The sequence below is a fragment of the Coregonus clupeaformis genome, chromosome 10, assembly GCF_020615455.1.
Source record: "Coregonus clupeaformis isolate EN_2021a chromosome 10, ASM2061545v1, whole genome shotgun sequence".
Classification (NCBI taxonomy): Eukaryota; Metazoa; Chordata; class Actinopteri; order Salmoniformes; family Salmonidae; genus Coregonus; species Coregonus clupeaformis.
In genome coordinates this window covers 6,303,594-6,318,559 of record NC_059201.1, presented here as the reverse complement: position 1 = coordinate 6,318,559, position 14,966 = coordinate 6,303,594, and the positions used below count along the sequence as shown (strand labels likewise).

At 41.1% G+C, this 14,966-nt stretch overlaps 1 protein-coding gene across 1 annotated transcript in view; it reads right to left on the bottom strand.

Annotated features, from left to right (window-relative positions):
• kif5ab (kinesin family member 5A, b) overlaps positions 1–14,651 on the bottom strand; it is a 115,330-nt gene extending 100,679 nt beyond the window's left edge. Inside the window, exon 1 of the mRNA XM_041887372.2 lies at positions 14,122–14,651. Coding sequence (XP_041743306.2) covers positions 14,122–14,250 — 129 coding nt within the window. The 5' untranslated portion in view covers positions 14,251–14,651. The remainder of the gene's footprint in view (positions 1–14,121) is intronic.
• Between the last annotated feature and the right edge of the window lie 315 nt (positions 14,652–14,966).

The window sequence follows — 14,966 nt, the reverse complement described above, 5'->3', positions numbered from 1 at the left end:
ACCTTTTGGACCTAGACTTGGCACTCCGGTACCGCTTGCCATGTGGTAGCAGAGAGAACAGTCTATGACTAGGGTGGATGGAGTCTCTAGCAATTTCTAGGGTCTTCCTCTGACACCGCCTGGTATAGAGATCCTGGATGGCAGGAAGCTTGGCCCCAGTGATGTACTGGGCCGTACGCACTATCCTCTGTAATGCCTTGCAGTCGGAGGCCGAGCAGTTGCCATACCAGGCAGTGATGCAACCAATCAGGATGCTCTCGATGGTGCAGCTGTATAACTTTTTGAGGATCTGAGGACCCATGCCAAATCTTTTCAGTCTCCTGAGGGGGAATAGGCATTGTCGAGCCCTCTTCACAACTGTCTTGGTGTGTTTGGACCATGATAGTTATTTGGTGATGTGGACACCAAGGAACTTGAAGCTCTCAACCTGCTCCACTACAGCCCCGTCGATGAGAATTGGGGTGTGCTCGGCCCTCCTTTTCCTGTAGTCCACGATCATCTCCTTTGTCTTGATCACGTTGTGGGAGAGGTTGTTATCCTGGCACCACACTGCCAGGTCTCTGACCTCCTCCCTATAGGCTGTCTCATCGTTGTCGGTGATCAGGCCTACCACTGTTGTGTTGTCTGCAAACTTAACGATGGTGTTGGAGTCATGCTTGGCCATGCAGTCATGGGTGAACAGGGAGTACAGGAGGGGACTGAGCACACAACCCTGAGGGGCCCCCATGTTGAGGATCAGCGTGGAAGATGTGTTGTTACCTACCCTTACAACCTGGGGGCGGCCCGTCAGGAAGTCCAGGATCCAGTTGCAGAGGGATATGTTGAGTCCAAAGGTCCTTCGCTTAGTGATGAGCTTGGAGGGCACTATGGTGTTGAACGCTGAGCTGTAGTCAATTAATAGCATTCTCACGTAGGTGTTCCTTTTGTCCAGGTGGGAAAGGGCAGTGTGGAGCGCAATAGAGATTGCGTCATCTGTGGATCTGTTGGGGCGGTATGCAAATTGGAGTGGGTCTAGGGTTTCTGGGATAATGGTGTTGATGTGAGCCATGACCAGCCTTTCAAAGCACTTCATGGCTACAGACGTGAGTGCCACGGGTCGGTAGTCATTTAGGCAGGTTACCTTGGTATTCTTGGGCACAGGGACTATGGTGGTCTGCTTGAAACATGTTGGTATTACGGACTCGGTCAGGGGAGAGGTTGAAAATGTCAGTGAAGACACTTGCCAGTTGGTCAGCGCATGCTCGGAGTACATGTCCTGGTAATCCGTCTGAATGTTGACCTGTTTAAAGGTCTTACTCACATCGGCTACCAAATCTAAACCAAATCTGTTGGCAGGTAGCCTAGTGGTTAGAGCGCTGGACCAGTAACTGAAAGGTCGGCTAGTACGAATCTACAAGCTGACAAGGTGAACAATCTGCCGATGTGCCACTGAGCAAGTCACTTAACCCTAATTGCTCCTGGGTCGCCGCTGAACCTGCCCGTGACCCCACTCTCCGAGGGTGTCTCAAGGATATTTTGGGATATGCAAAAAAACAAATGTCCATTTCACACACGTGTATAAAACACACTAATATGTGTGTACACAGCATGGGTTTTCAACTGTAATTTCACGGCTTCTGATCCCAGACTGCGATATAATAATCATACAAGCCTAATTATAATGTCTTTCAGGGTACTGTGGGTAATGTGAATTCTAGTATTTGTATTCATGTTGTGTGACCAAAGTGTCCTGATTCAGTCAGTCTGTTTCTCCATCCTTTTATGAATCATGATGTCTGTACTATAATATGAAATCAATACAACCCTCACAATAACACCAGGCTGATGTACAGTACCAGTCAAAAGTTTGGACACACCTACTCATTCAAGGGTTTTTCTTTATTTTTTACTATTTTCTACATTGTAGAATAATAGTGAAGACATCAAAACTATGAAATAACACATATGGAATCATGTAGTAACCAAGGAAGTGTTAAACAAATCAAAATATATTTTAGATTTTAGATTCTTCAAAGTAGCCACCCTTTGCCTTGATGACAGCTTTGCACACTCTTGGCATTCTCTCAACCAGCTTCATGAGGTAGTCACCTGGAATGCATTTCAATTAACAGGTGTGCCTTGTTAAAAGTTAATTTGTGGAATTCCTTTCCTTATTAATGCATTTGAGCCAATCAGTTGTGTTGTGACAAGGTAGGGGTTGTATACAGAAGATAGCCCTATTTGGTAAAAGACCAAGTCCATATTATGGCAAGAACAGCTCAAATAAGCAAAGAGAAATGACAGTCCATCATTACTTTAAGACATGAAGGTCAGTCAATCCGGAAAATGTCAACAACTTTGAAAGTTTCTTCAAGTGCAGTCACAAAAACCATCAAGAGCTATGATGAAACTGGCTCTCATGAGGACCGCCACAGGAAAGGAAGACCCAGAGTTACCTCTGCTGCAGAGGATATGTTCATTAGAGTTACCAGCCTCAGAAATTGCAGCCCAAATAAATGCTTCACAGAGTTCAAGTAACAGACACATCTCAACATCAACTGTTCAGAGGAGACTGCGGGAATCAGGCCTTCATAGTCGAATTGCTGCAAATAAACCACTACTAAAGGACACCAATAAGAAGAAGAGACTTGCTTGGGCCAAGAAACACAAGCAATGGACATTAGACAGGTGGAAATCTGTCCTTTGGTCTGATGAGTCCAAAGTTGAGATTTTTGGTTCCAACCGCTGTGTTTTTGTGAGACGCAGAGTAGGTGAACGGATGATCTCCGCATGTGTGGTTCCCACCATGAAGCATGGAGGAGGAGGTGTGATGGTGTGGGGGTGCTTTGCTGGTGACACTGTCTGTGATTTATTTAGAATTCAAGGCACACTTAACCAGCAAGACTACCACAGCATTCTGCAGCGATACGCCATGCCATCTGGTTTGCGCTTAGTGGGACTATCATTTGTTTTTCAACAGGACAATGACCCAACACACCCCCAGGCTGTGTAAGGGCTATTTGACCAAGAAGGAGAGTGATGGAGTGCTGCATCAGATGACCTGGCCTCCACAATCACCCGACCTCCACCCAATTGAGATGGTTCGGGATGAGTCGGACCGCAGAGTGAAGGAAAAGCAGCCAACAAGTGCTGAGCATATGCAGGAACTCCTTCAAGACTGTTGGAAAAGCATTCCAGGTGAAGCTGGTTGAGAGAATGCCAAGAGTGGGCAAAGCTGTCATCAATGCAAAGGGTGGCTACTTTGAAGAATCTAAAATATATTTTGATTTGTTTAATACTTTTTGGTTACTACATGATTCCATATGTGTTATTTCATAGTTTATGTCTTCACTATTATTCTACAATGTAGAAAATAGTAAAAATAAAGAAAAACCCTTGAATGAGTAGGTGTGTCCAAACTGGTACTGTATGTATGTACTATAATTAAGCAATAAGGCCCTTAGCCATGGTATATTGGCCATTTATACAACGGGTGGGTCTAATCCTGGAAGCTGATTGGTTAAAATCGCATTCCAGCCATTGTCTATTCCACAAGTTACCACCGGCTAAAGCTTTGACCTTAAAATGCCTATTTACTCTGTTCCATCTGACTGCGCAATCCGCTGTCTCATCAGCCCAGCCAGACAATTTATAAACTTGATCTCCACTAAAAAAAACATCTAGACATTATCTCCCATTTCTTTTAGACTTGCATTTGATTTTCAACAGCGGAGATTTGTATAAACCTTGCCGTCTGTCTCTCCGACATTTGCAACATTGTTTCAATATTGAAATTCCACCTCCAGCTGTCCCATTGTAATGAATGTGTCAGGAGTCAGGACGAGACAGACAAGCAGGCAGCTTTTCTCAGCCAGTCGAAATCATGAATCAGCTGGCATCATTTTGATGGATATATACAAAGAAATGTCAATAGAAAACAGGTAAAACGAAATGAAATGCAGCTAGTTTGCTGTCTTTCCAGATTCAATTTGAAGTGATTGTGTTAGCTGTGTTGTTGGCTAGCTCCTCTGAACAACAGTGTCCTGACGAGAGCACATTTTCTATGCCAGGCGAAATCGCACATCATTAGCTCATTGTTATGGATGTCTCCAAATAAATGTCACTAGAAAACCGCTTAAACAAACGCAAATGCAGCTACTTTGCTGTTCTTCTGGCTGCACTGTTTGACATAACTGTAAGTTAGCCGTAGTTGGCTAGCTAGCAAGCAAAGGATAAGAACGTTGCCAGCCAGTATGGCAATGGAACATTTAAAATTAATGACTGGGTTGCGTCCATAGATACAGAACAAAAATACTTAATGACTGGGTCATTATCACTTAAATATCACAACACCCCCGTGGTGCCTTATTGCTATTATAAACTGGTTACCAATGTAATTAGAGCAGTAAAAAATACACGTTTTGTCATACCTGTGGTATAGGGTCTGATATACCAAGGCTGTCAGCCAATCAGCATTCAGGGCTCGAACCACCCAGTTTATAATATGAAATCAATACAACACTCACAATAACACCGGGCTGATGTATGTACTATAGTATGAAATCAATACAACACTCACAATAACACCGGGCTGATGTATGTACTATAGTATGAAATCAATACAACACTCACAATAACACCGGGCTGATGTATGTACTATAGTATGAAATCAATACAACACTCACAATAACACCGGGCTGATGTATGTACTATAGTATGAAATCAATACAACACTCACAATAACACCGGGCTGATGTATGTACTATAGTATGAAATCAATACAACACTCACAATAACACCGGGCTGATGTATGTACTATAGTATGAAATCAATACAACACTCACAATAACACCGGGCTGATGTATGTACTATAGTATGAAATCAATACAACACTCACAATAACACCGGGCTGATGTATGTACTATAGTATGAAATCAATACAACACTCACAATAACACCGGGCTGATGTATGTACTATAGTATGAAATCAATACAACACTCACAATAACACCGGGCTGATGTATGTACTATAGTATGAAATCAATACAACACTCACAATAACACCGGGCTGATGTATGTACTATAGTATGAAATCAATACAACACTCACAATAACACCGGGCTGATGTATGTACTATAGTATGAAATCAATACAACACTCACAATAACACCGGGCTGATGTATGTACTATAGTATGAAATCAATACAACACTCACAATAACACCGGGCTGATGTATGTACTATAGTATGAAATCAATACAACACTCACAATAACACCGGGCTGATGTATGTACTATAGTATGAAATCAATACAACACTCACAATAACACCGGGCTGATGTATGTACTATAGTATGAAATCAATACAACACTCACAATAACACCGGGCTGATGTATGTACTATTGTATGAAATCAATACAACACTCACAATAACACCAGGCTGATGTATGTACTATAGTATGAAATCAATACAACACTCACAATAACACCGGGCTGATGTATGTACTATAGTATGAAATCAATACAACACTCACAATAACACCAGGCTGATGTATGTACTATAGTATGAAATCAATACAATTCTCACTGATGTACTGTAGGCTGATGTACTGTAGGTATACATCGGTTATGAATGTGTTATAAAGTCCTTCTGTAGGTAGCCTACCCTTAAAGGTGCAATATGCAGAAATCGCTCCGCCATTTCCTGGTTGCTAAAATTCTAATAGTTTGCCTAATTTCAGTTTATGTGACAAAACAAAAAGTACAGTGTAGAGAACCACTGTACAATCTAAACACATTTTCCATAACCGAAAATATTGTATTTTCAGCTGTTTGAAGCAAAAGACGCAAAGAATAAACAGATCTACTGCTTCTTAGACTTTAAATGAGAACGACACATATACAGTTGAAGTCAAGGTAGTGGGTTCGTTCCCCAGGACCACCCCATACACAGAAATGTATGCACGCATGACTGTAAGTCGCTTTGGATAAAAGCGTCTGCTTACATTTTACATTTACATTTTAGTCATTTAGCAGACGCTCTTATCCAGAGTGACTTACAGTTAGTGAATACATAAATGGCATATTATATTATTATTATAAGTCGGAAGTTTACATACACCTTAGCCAACCAAATACATTTAAACTCAGTTTTTCACAATTCCTGACATTTAATCCTAGTAAAAAATGCCCTGTTTTAGGTCAGTTAGGATCACCACTTTATTTTAAGAATGTGAAATGTCAGAATAATAGTAGAGAGAATTATTTATTTCAGCTTTTATTTATTTCATCACATTCCCAGTGGGTCAGAAGTTTACATACATTCAATTAGTATTTGGTAGCATTACCTTTAAATTGTTTAACTTGGGTCAAACATTTCGGGTAGCCTTCCACAAGCTTCCCACAATAAGTTGGGTGAATTTTGGCCCATTCCCCCTGACAGAGCTGGTGTAACTGAGTCAGGTTTGTAGGCCTCCTTGCTCGCACACGCTTTTTCAGTTCTGCCCACACATTTTCTATAGGATTGAGGTCAGGGCTTTGTGATGGCCACTCCAATACCTTGACTTTGTTGTCCTTAAGCCATTTTGCCACAACTTTGGAAATATGCTTGGGGTCATTGTCAATTTGGAAGACCCATTTGTGACCAAGCTTTAACTTCCTGACTGATGTCTTGAGATGTTGCTTCAATATATCCACATAATTTTCCTTCCTCATGATGCCATCTATTTTGTGAAGTGCACCAGTCCCTCCTGCAGCAAAGCACCCCCACAGCATGATGCTGCCACTCCCGTGCTTCATGGTTTGGATGGTGTTCTTCGGCTTGCAAGCAACCCCCTTTTTCCTCCAAACATAACGATGGTCATTATGGGCAAACAGTTCTATTTTTGTTTCATCAGACCAGAGGACATTTCTCCAAAAAGTACGATCTTTGTCCCCATGTGCAGTTGCAAACCGTAGTCTGGCTTTTTTATGGCGGCTTTGGAGCAGTGGCTTCTTCCTTGCTGAGCGGCCTTTCAGGTTATGTCGATATAGGACTCGTTTTACTGTGGATATAGATACTTTTGTACCTGTTTCCTCCAGCATCTTCACACGGTCCTTTGCTGTTGTTCTGGGATTGATTTGCACTTTTCGCACCAAAGTAGGTTCATCTCTAGGAGACAGAACGCGTCTCCTTCCTGAGCGGTATGACGGCTGCATGGTCCCATGGTGTTTATACTTGCGTACTATTGTTTGTCAAGATGAACGTGGTACCTTCAGGCATTTGGAAATTGCTCCCAAGGATGAACCAGACTTGTGGAGGTCTACAATTTCTTTTCTGAGGTCTTGGCTGATTTCTTTAGATTTTCCCATGATGTCAAGCAAAGAGGCATTGAGTTTGAAGGTAGGCCTTGAAATACATCCACAGGTACACCTCCAATTGACTCAAATTATGTCAATCAGAAGCTTCTAAAGCCATGACATCATTTTCTGGAAATGTTCCAAGCTGTTTAAAGGCACAGTCAACTTAGTGTATGTAAACGTCTGACCCACTGGAATTGTGATACAGTGAATTATAAGTGAAATAATCTGTCTGTAAACAATTGTTGGAAAAATTACTTGTGTCATGCACAAAGTAGATGTCCTAACCGACTTGCCAAAACGATAGTTTGTTAACAAGAAATTTGTGGAGGGGTTGAAAAACGAGTTTTAATGACTCCAACCTAAGTGTATGTAAACTTCCGACTTCAACTGTACAACTCACATTTCTATGTGAATTTGGTCGGGTCGCCCAAAAAGTGACATATTTCAGCTTCAAAGTAAAGTGGGATAAAACACTATAGTAACATGTGGTAGCTATAGTTACACGTTCATCCCAATACTGTATGTTGTGGTTTTCTCTTTCTTTCCCTCCATCCAGTGGAGTCATAGGCAGTGGACTGGCCATGTTCTCCAGACATAGAATCTTTGACGCATTTCTCTACCGCTATTCATTAAACGGCTATCCATACGTGGTAAGTCATCTAGTCTTTAGACATTTGTGTATACAGGTTGATGATGATTGGATCTTTGGTAGTTAGTCAGACATTCTCTTCAGTCCTGACTATGTATCCTGTCTTCTGATTCCAGGTCCACCATGCAGACTGGTTTGGAGGCAAAGCTGTGGGGATGGTCATATTAAACAGAGGCAGACTGACAGCACACACTTCTCATCAACACGTTGTCCGTAGACACTGATCCCAGATCAGTTTTGTTAATTTCTCCATAATGGTTAGGGTTAGGATTTTAGGGAGTTTGCTGATCCTAGATCTGTGACTAATGGCAGCCTCTACCTGGAGCCGACACGTGCATATGGGATGTATCTATCACTGATGTGGTGTCCTCTTCCTGTGTTGTCCAGCTGCATGCAGAGTACTGCAGGGAGAAGGACTCCTACCTACCTCATAGAGTGGTACAGGCCTGGGAGCTGCAGCAGTTTATATGGTAAGGAGCCTAAAACTCAACGCACACTGCCTTTCTTGACATTTTAATTTAAATGTAATTTTAACGGGTGTTGTTTTTATTTATTGTGTTAGTCATACCTCCAGTGGAGTAGACCTGGGGATTTTTGGCGGAGATCTGAACATGCATCCCCAGGACCTTGGCAACCGGATGTTATGGACATACACCGGCATCCGGGACAGTTACACAGAGACTGCTAAGTTTGATGTATTATAATTACACTAATGATGTCCAGTGTCCCTCTTTTTTTAATTTGAAATGATGTACAGTAACTGAAATGTCTTGCAGGAGAGGTGAATTGTGAATGGTAGTTGTATGAATTGTGTACACGCTTCTGATACATATTATAATGTTATGTTAGAATGAAAAGCTGTTAATGATCTTCTCTCCATAGTGTATGTACTATAATATGAAATCAATACAACCGTCGTAATAACACCAGGCTGATGTATAATAATAATAATAATAATATGCCATTTAGCAGACGCTTTTATCCAAAGCGACTTACAGTCATGCGTGCATACATTTTTGTGTATGGGTGGTCCCGGGGATCGAACCCACTACCTTGGCGTTACAAGCGCCGTGCTCTACCAGCTGAGCTACAGAGGACCACCATGTATGACCCGATGATAGACCGTGTAAAGAACGGACCAGATATTCACCATTATCTCCCAGTTTTATGTGTAATGTATGTCGCTTATATATTTCTGATGAGTCTGTTGTTATTTGCCAGCTGTGTGTAGATGAGAGAAGAGAATAGGAAATAAACATACACTACATGACCAACAGTATGTGGACACCTGCTCGTCAAACATCTCATTTGAAAATCATGGGCATTAATATGGAGTTGGTCCACCCCTTTGTTGCTATAACAGCCTCCACTCTTCTGGGAAGGCTTTCCACTAGACATTGGAACATTGTTGCGGGGACTTGATTCCATTCAGCCACAAGAGCATTAGTGAGGTCGGGCACTGATGTTGGGCGATTAGGCCTGGCTCGCAGTTGGCGTTCCAATTCATCACAAAGGTGTTTCGATGGGGTTGAGGTTCAGGGCTCTGTGCAGGCCAGTTCTTCCACACTGATCTAGACAAACCAATTCTGTATGGACCTCGCTTTGTGCATGGGGGCATTGTCATGCTGAAACAGGAATCGTCTGGAATTGTATTATATGCTGTAGCGTAAAGATTTCCCTTCACTGGAACTGAGGGGCCTAGCCCGAACCATGAAAAACAGCCCCAGACCATTATTCCTCCTCCACCAAACTTTACAGTTGGCACTATGCAATGTGTGGCCTACCACTTCGCGGCTGAGCTGTTGTTGCTCCTAGATGTTTCCCCTATATATATATAGTGTATAAGGCTTTACATTTGTAGTAGTGTGACTTCATCATTATTGACTACAGTCTAAAACCTAGTGGACTAGATGGGGTGTGGATATTTTTGTGTGCGAGTGTGCGTGTGCACTAAATGCAATTTGGACTCAGTCTCAGACACATTTTGCATCATAACATTTCAATATACAGATGTAGGATCTTAATTTGATCACCCTGTTGCAGGAGAACTTTCCTGGTATACAGGAAATGTAAAATGTGTAGTGTACAGTATTTGAGTTTTAAAAATGCTTTTGAAGTTTGTAATTTCCACTTTGAAATGTCATACCTGATTTTCCCTTACGACAAATGTATCAACCCCTACAAATATGTTAATTAATTAAAATCCACATAATAATTCACATTTCCTGTTGCTGCAGGATTATTTTCCTGCTCTAGCAAACTGGCTCAAATGAATATCCTACATCTGTAGAGTGGCATAATCTTGCTACATACAGTATGCCACAATTTTGCTGATGCCAAGCTTGTTGATGATTAAACTGAGGTGAAAACAGTTAACAGAGTTCTAAATTGTTCAACACCCTCACTTTAAATCTAAAGTGCCTTCAGAAAGTATTCACAATCCTTGACTTTTTCCACATTTTGTTGTGTTACCAGGTAGGATTAAATTGATTTAATTGTCTTTTTTTTGTCAACGATCTACCCAAAATACTCTGTAATGTCAAAGTGAAAAACGTAATTCTAACATTTGTAAAACAATGTATGAAAAAATAAAACACTAATATATCTTGATTACATAAGTATTTAACAATCCTGAGTCAGCTGTGAGTCTTTCTGGGTATGTTTTCTAAGAGGTTTCATCACCTGGATTGTACAATATTTGCACATTGTTCTTTTTTAAATTCTTCAAGCTCTGTCAAGTTGGTTGTTGATCATTGCTAGACAGACATTTTCAAGTCTTGCCATAGATTTTCAAGCCGATTTAAGTCAAAACTGTAACTAGGCCACTCAATGTCATCTTGGTAAACAACTCCAGTGTATATTTGGCCTTGTGTTTTAGGTTATTATCCTGCTGAAAGGTGAATTTGTCTTCCAGTGTCAGTTGGAAAGCAGACTGAACCAGGTTTTCCTCTTGGATTTTGCCTGTTCTTAGCTCTATTCCATTTATTTTTATCCTAAAAAACTCCATATTCCTTGCCGTTTGAAGCCATATCCATAACATGATGCAGCCACCAACATGCTTGAAAATATGGAGAGTGGTACTCAGTGATGTGTTCTGTTGGATTTGCCCCAAACATAACGCTTTGTATTCAAGACATAAAGTTAATTTCTTTGCCACATTTTATGCTGTTTTACTTTAGTGCCTAATTGCAAACAGGATGCATGTTTTGGAATATTTTATTCTGTACAGGCTTCCTTCTTTTCACTCTGTCATTTAAGTTAGTATTGTGGAGTAACTACAATGTTGTTGATCCATGCTCAGTTTTCTCATATCACAGCCATTAAACTCTGTCACTGTTTTAAAGTCACCATTGGCCTCATGGTGAAATCGCTGAGCGGTTTCCTTCCTCTACGGCAACTGAATTAGGAAGGACGCCTGTATCTTCATAGTGACTGGATCTATTGACACACCATCCAAAGTGTAATTAATAACTTCACCATGCTCAAAGGGATATTCAATTTCTGCTTTTTACATTTTTTAGCAATCTACCAATAGGTGCCCTTCTTTGCAAGGCATTGGAAAACCTCCCTGGTCTTTGTGGTTGAATCTGTGTTTGAAATTCACTGCTCAACTGAGGGACCTTACAGATAATGCTATGTGTGGGGTACAGAGATGAGGTAGTCATTTAAAAATCATGTTAAATACTATTATTGCACACATTGTGAGTCCATGCAACTTATTATGAGACTTGTTAAGCACATTTTTACTCCTGAAATTATTTAGGCTTGCCATAACAAAGGTGTTGAATACTTATTGACAATATATTTTTTATTAATTTGTAAACATTTCTAAAAACATAATTCCACTTTGACATTATGGGGGTATTGTATTGTGTGTAGGCCAGTGACACAAAATCTCAATTGAATCAATTTTAAATTCAGGCTGTAACACAACAAAATGTGGAAAAAGTCAAGGGGTGTGAATACTTTAAATAAGACACCATATTTTCCTCTCACAACAATAAAGAAATCAGCATTCTCTCTCCCCCATCACATCTCTCTCTCTCACTTCCTTATCTAGAGTCATTCCAGCCACCCACTACACAGACACAACGGTCCAGCCATAGAATGATTATCACCTACTCAGGAGCAGTAAAACCAAGAGGACGAATGACTATGCATAAGATACACAGATCATACCTCAGGGGATATGTTCTCTCTCTCTCTCTCTCTCTCTCTCTCTCTCTCTCTCTCTCTCTCTCTCTCTCTCTCTCTCTCTCTCATTCTATCTCTATCTCTCTCTCTCTCTCAATTCAATTTAAGGGCTTTATTGGCATGGGAAACGTATGTTAACATTGCCAAAGCAAGTGAAGTAGATAGTAAACAAAAGTGAAAAAAACAATAAATATTAACAGTAAACATTACACTCAGAAGTTCCAAAAGAATAAAGACATTTCAAATGTCATATTATGTATATATCCAGTATTGTAACAATGTGCAAATAGTTAAAGTACAAATGGAAAAATAAATAAACATAAATATGGGTTGTATTTATAATGATGTTTGTTCTTCAGTGGTTGCCCTCTCTCTCTCTCGCTCTCTGACTCTCTCTCTCTCTAACTCTCTCTCTCTCTCTCTCTCTCTCTCTCTATCTCCCTCCCTCCCTCACCCCCTCTCTCTCTCTCTTCCTCCTTCTCTCTCTCCCTATCTCCCTCTCTGACTCGATCTGTCTCTCTCTCTCTCTCTCTCTCTCTCTCTCTCTCTCTCTCTCTCTCTCCCCCTTTCTCCCTCTCAATTTCAATTAATTAAAAGTGCTTTATTGGCATGGGAAACATATATACATTGCCAAAGCAAGTGAAATAGATAATAAACAATCTCTCTCTTGATCTGTCTCGCTCCCCGTCTCCCCCCCCCTCTCTCTTCCTCTCTCTCTTGCTATCTCTCAATCTCTCTCTCTTCTTCCCTCTCCCCCCTCTCTCTCTCTCTCTCTCTCTCTTCCTCTTGCTATCTCCCTTTCTCACTCTATCTCTCTTCTTCCCTCTCCCCTCTCCCTCTCTCTCTCTCTCTCTCTCTCTCTCTCTCTCTCTCTCTCTTAAAGCCTACATATGATCAATGATTTGTACATGTTATTAATTGCGTGGGACACACCCATCAATATCAGATCAATTCAGGCCACATGAATTAGTCTAAGACCAGTCAGAGGACTGGGGCCGCCCATACGTGAACATTTATGCACTCATGATGTAAGTCGCTTTGGACTAAAGCATCTGCTGAATAGCATGCTATTACTATATTATAGAGGAGACGTTGATGAGGCAATCAGTCAGTCAGTGTGATACAACAGTCAATAGTTATATTTATTGGCTGGGTTCCGTCCCAAATGGCACCCTATTCCTTTTATAATACACTACTTTTTACAAGGGGCCCGTGAGGAACTGGTCAAACGTAGTGCACTATATATGGAACATGGTGCCGTTTGGGACACAGCCCTGGGAAATGTCAAGCCCGTTGGAAGCCCTTTGTGAAACTAATAACCATTGATCCCCACAGCATTGTAAAGCCATGCTAAGTGACCTGTGTTATTTGAGATGACAGATCCATAGTGTCAACAGGCCATGCCAGGAGCTCTCTCCCAATAATCAATAGGTTAACCGTTAAGCCTGATTGGCTGATCAGAAATGATACATACCTACAGACTATTACTATAAGGTATACTGTATATAGGGTGTGTGCTATACAGCAAAAAATATTGGATTGAATTCATGCAATGACATGACTAGCATTCATCCCGCAAACTGATGCTGCAACATGAACTCATCAATGGCATTATTTATTTAACTGGCTGGACAGAGTAGCCTAGTCTACATTCAAACATCAACTCTTGACAGTGAATGACGTGAGAAGTTGATGATGAGGAGGAGGAGGAGGAGGAGGAGGATGACAATCAATATCTGTATGATTTCATCAAATCAGTTACTGGCAATACAACAAGCCTGAACTTCAGGGGAAAGGAGTACAGACTTGACCGGTAGTCAGAGGATGATGTTTGATGAAAAAGACATAGTGTAAGCCCTGCGTCACCCTTAGGATGGTACCTCATCATCAGTCATCATCACTAACATGGCAGACAACAAATCTTGTCAAAATAATGAATGAGCAGAAATATCAACTTACCGCGATGCTGACGGTGTCATCTCCCTGGAATGAGGGGATGAATTTGTCTCCACGGATAATTTCGGAATGATTTAGAGGACGGAAGCGACATAGCACCTTGATATTACATTCTGCGCTAACATCGGCCATTGTGAGAAAGAAATCGGATGTGCCTCAAAAAGGCAAAAGGGATTTTTTTGGAAACCTATAAGTTACTTGTTCCTTTACACTATTTAATCTTGTTTATCATATGCATATAAATGCAGACACTATTTTTTAGATGGGCAAGCTGAGTGTTTAAAGAATGATCATTTCGAGCTTTTTTGCTTGAAATAAGATCAATTTCGATCAAAAATAAATATGTAAATTAGGTTATGTAGATTTTGGAGAGTTTGCTTACTTCAAATAGCCCACAAAAACACATATATATCCCTATAATGTTTCTGCTAATTTTTCCATGCAGTTCTTTATAATTTAAATGTGAGAGTATTCCGAGCGGCTCCGGCTCCAGACGGTCAGTCAGCTGTTGTAGTGAGAGATGCAGGAGGAGAGATTTTTGAAGCATGGCTTGCGGAGCGCCTTGCATCACCGGCAGCTCTCTTGTCTTTAACAAGCACGGGGCGTGGTCTGCACTTGACCAGGCAACGATTTTAAAGTGGTAGCCTATTCGCATCCCTCTCATCAGCACCACTGATGCTCTGAAGATGGAGCGGTTGCCCATTGACAATTGGTGTTTAATAATTTGTATGATAGCCCCACCATGCGAATATGGTTTGACCAGTCAATCGTAGGCCTACATTCGTTAAAAATCGAACATATTATTGGTATTACGGTGAGGCACCGCCCTCTATTTCACAGTGATTGAC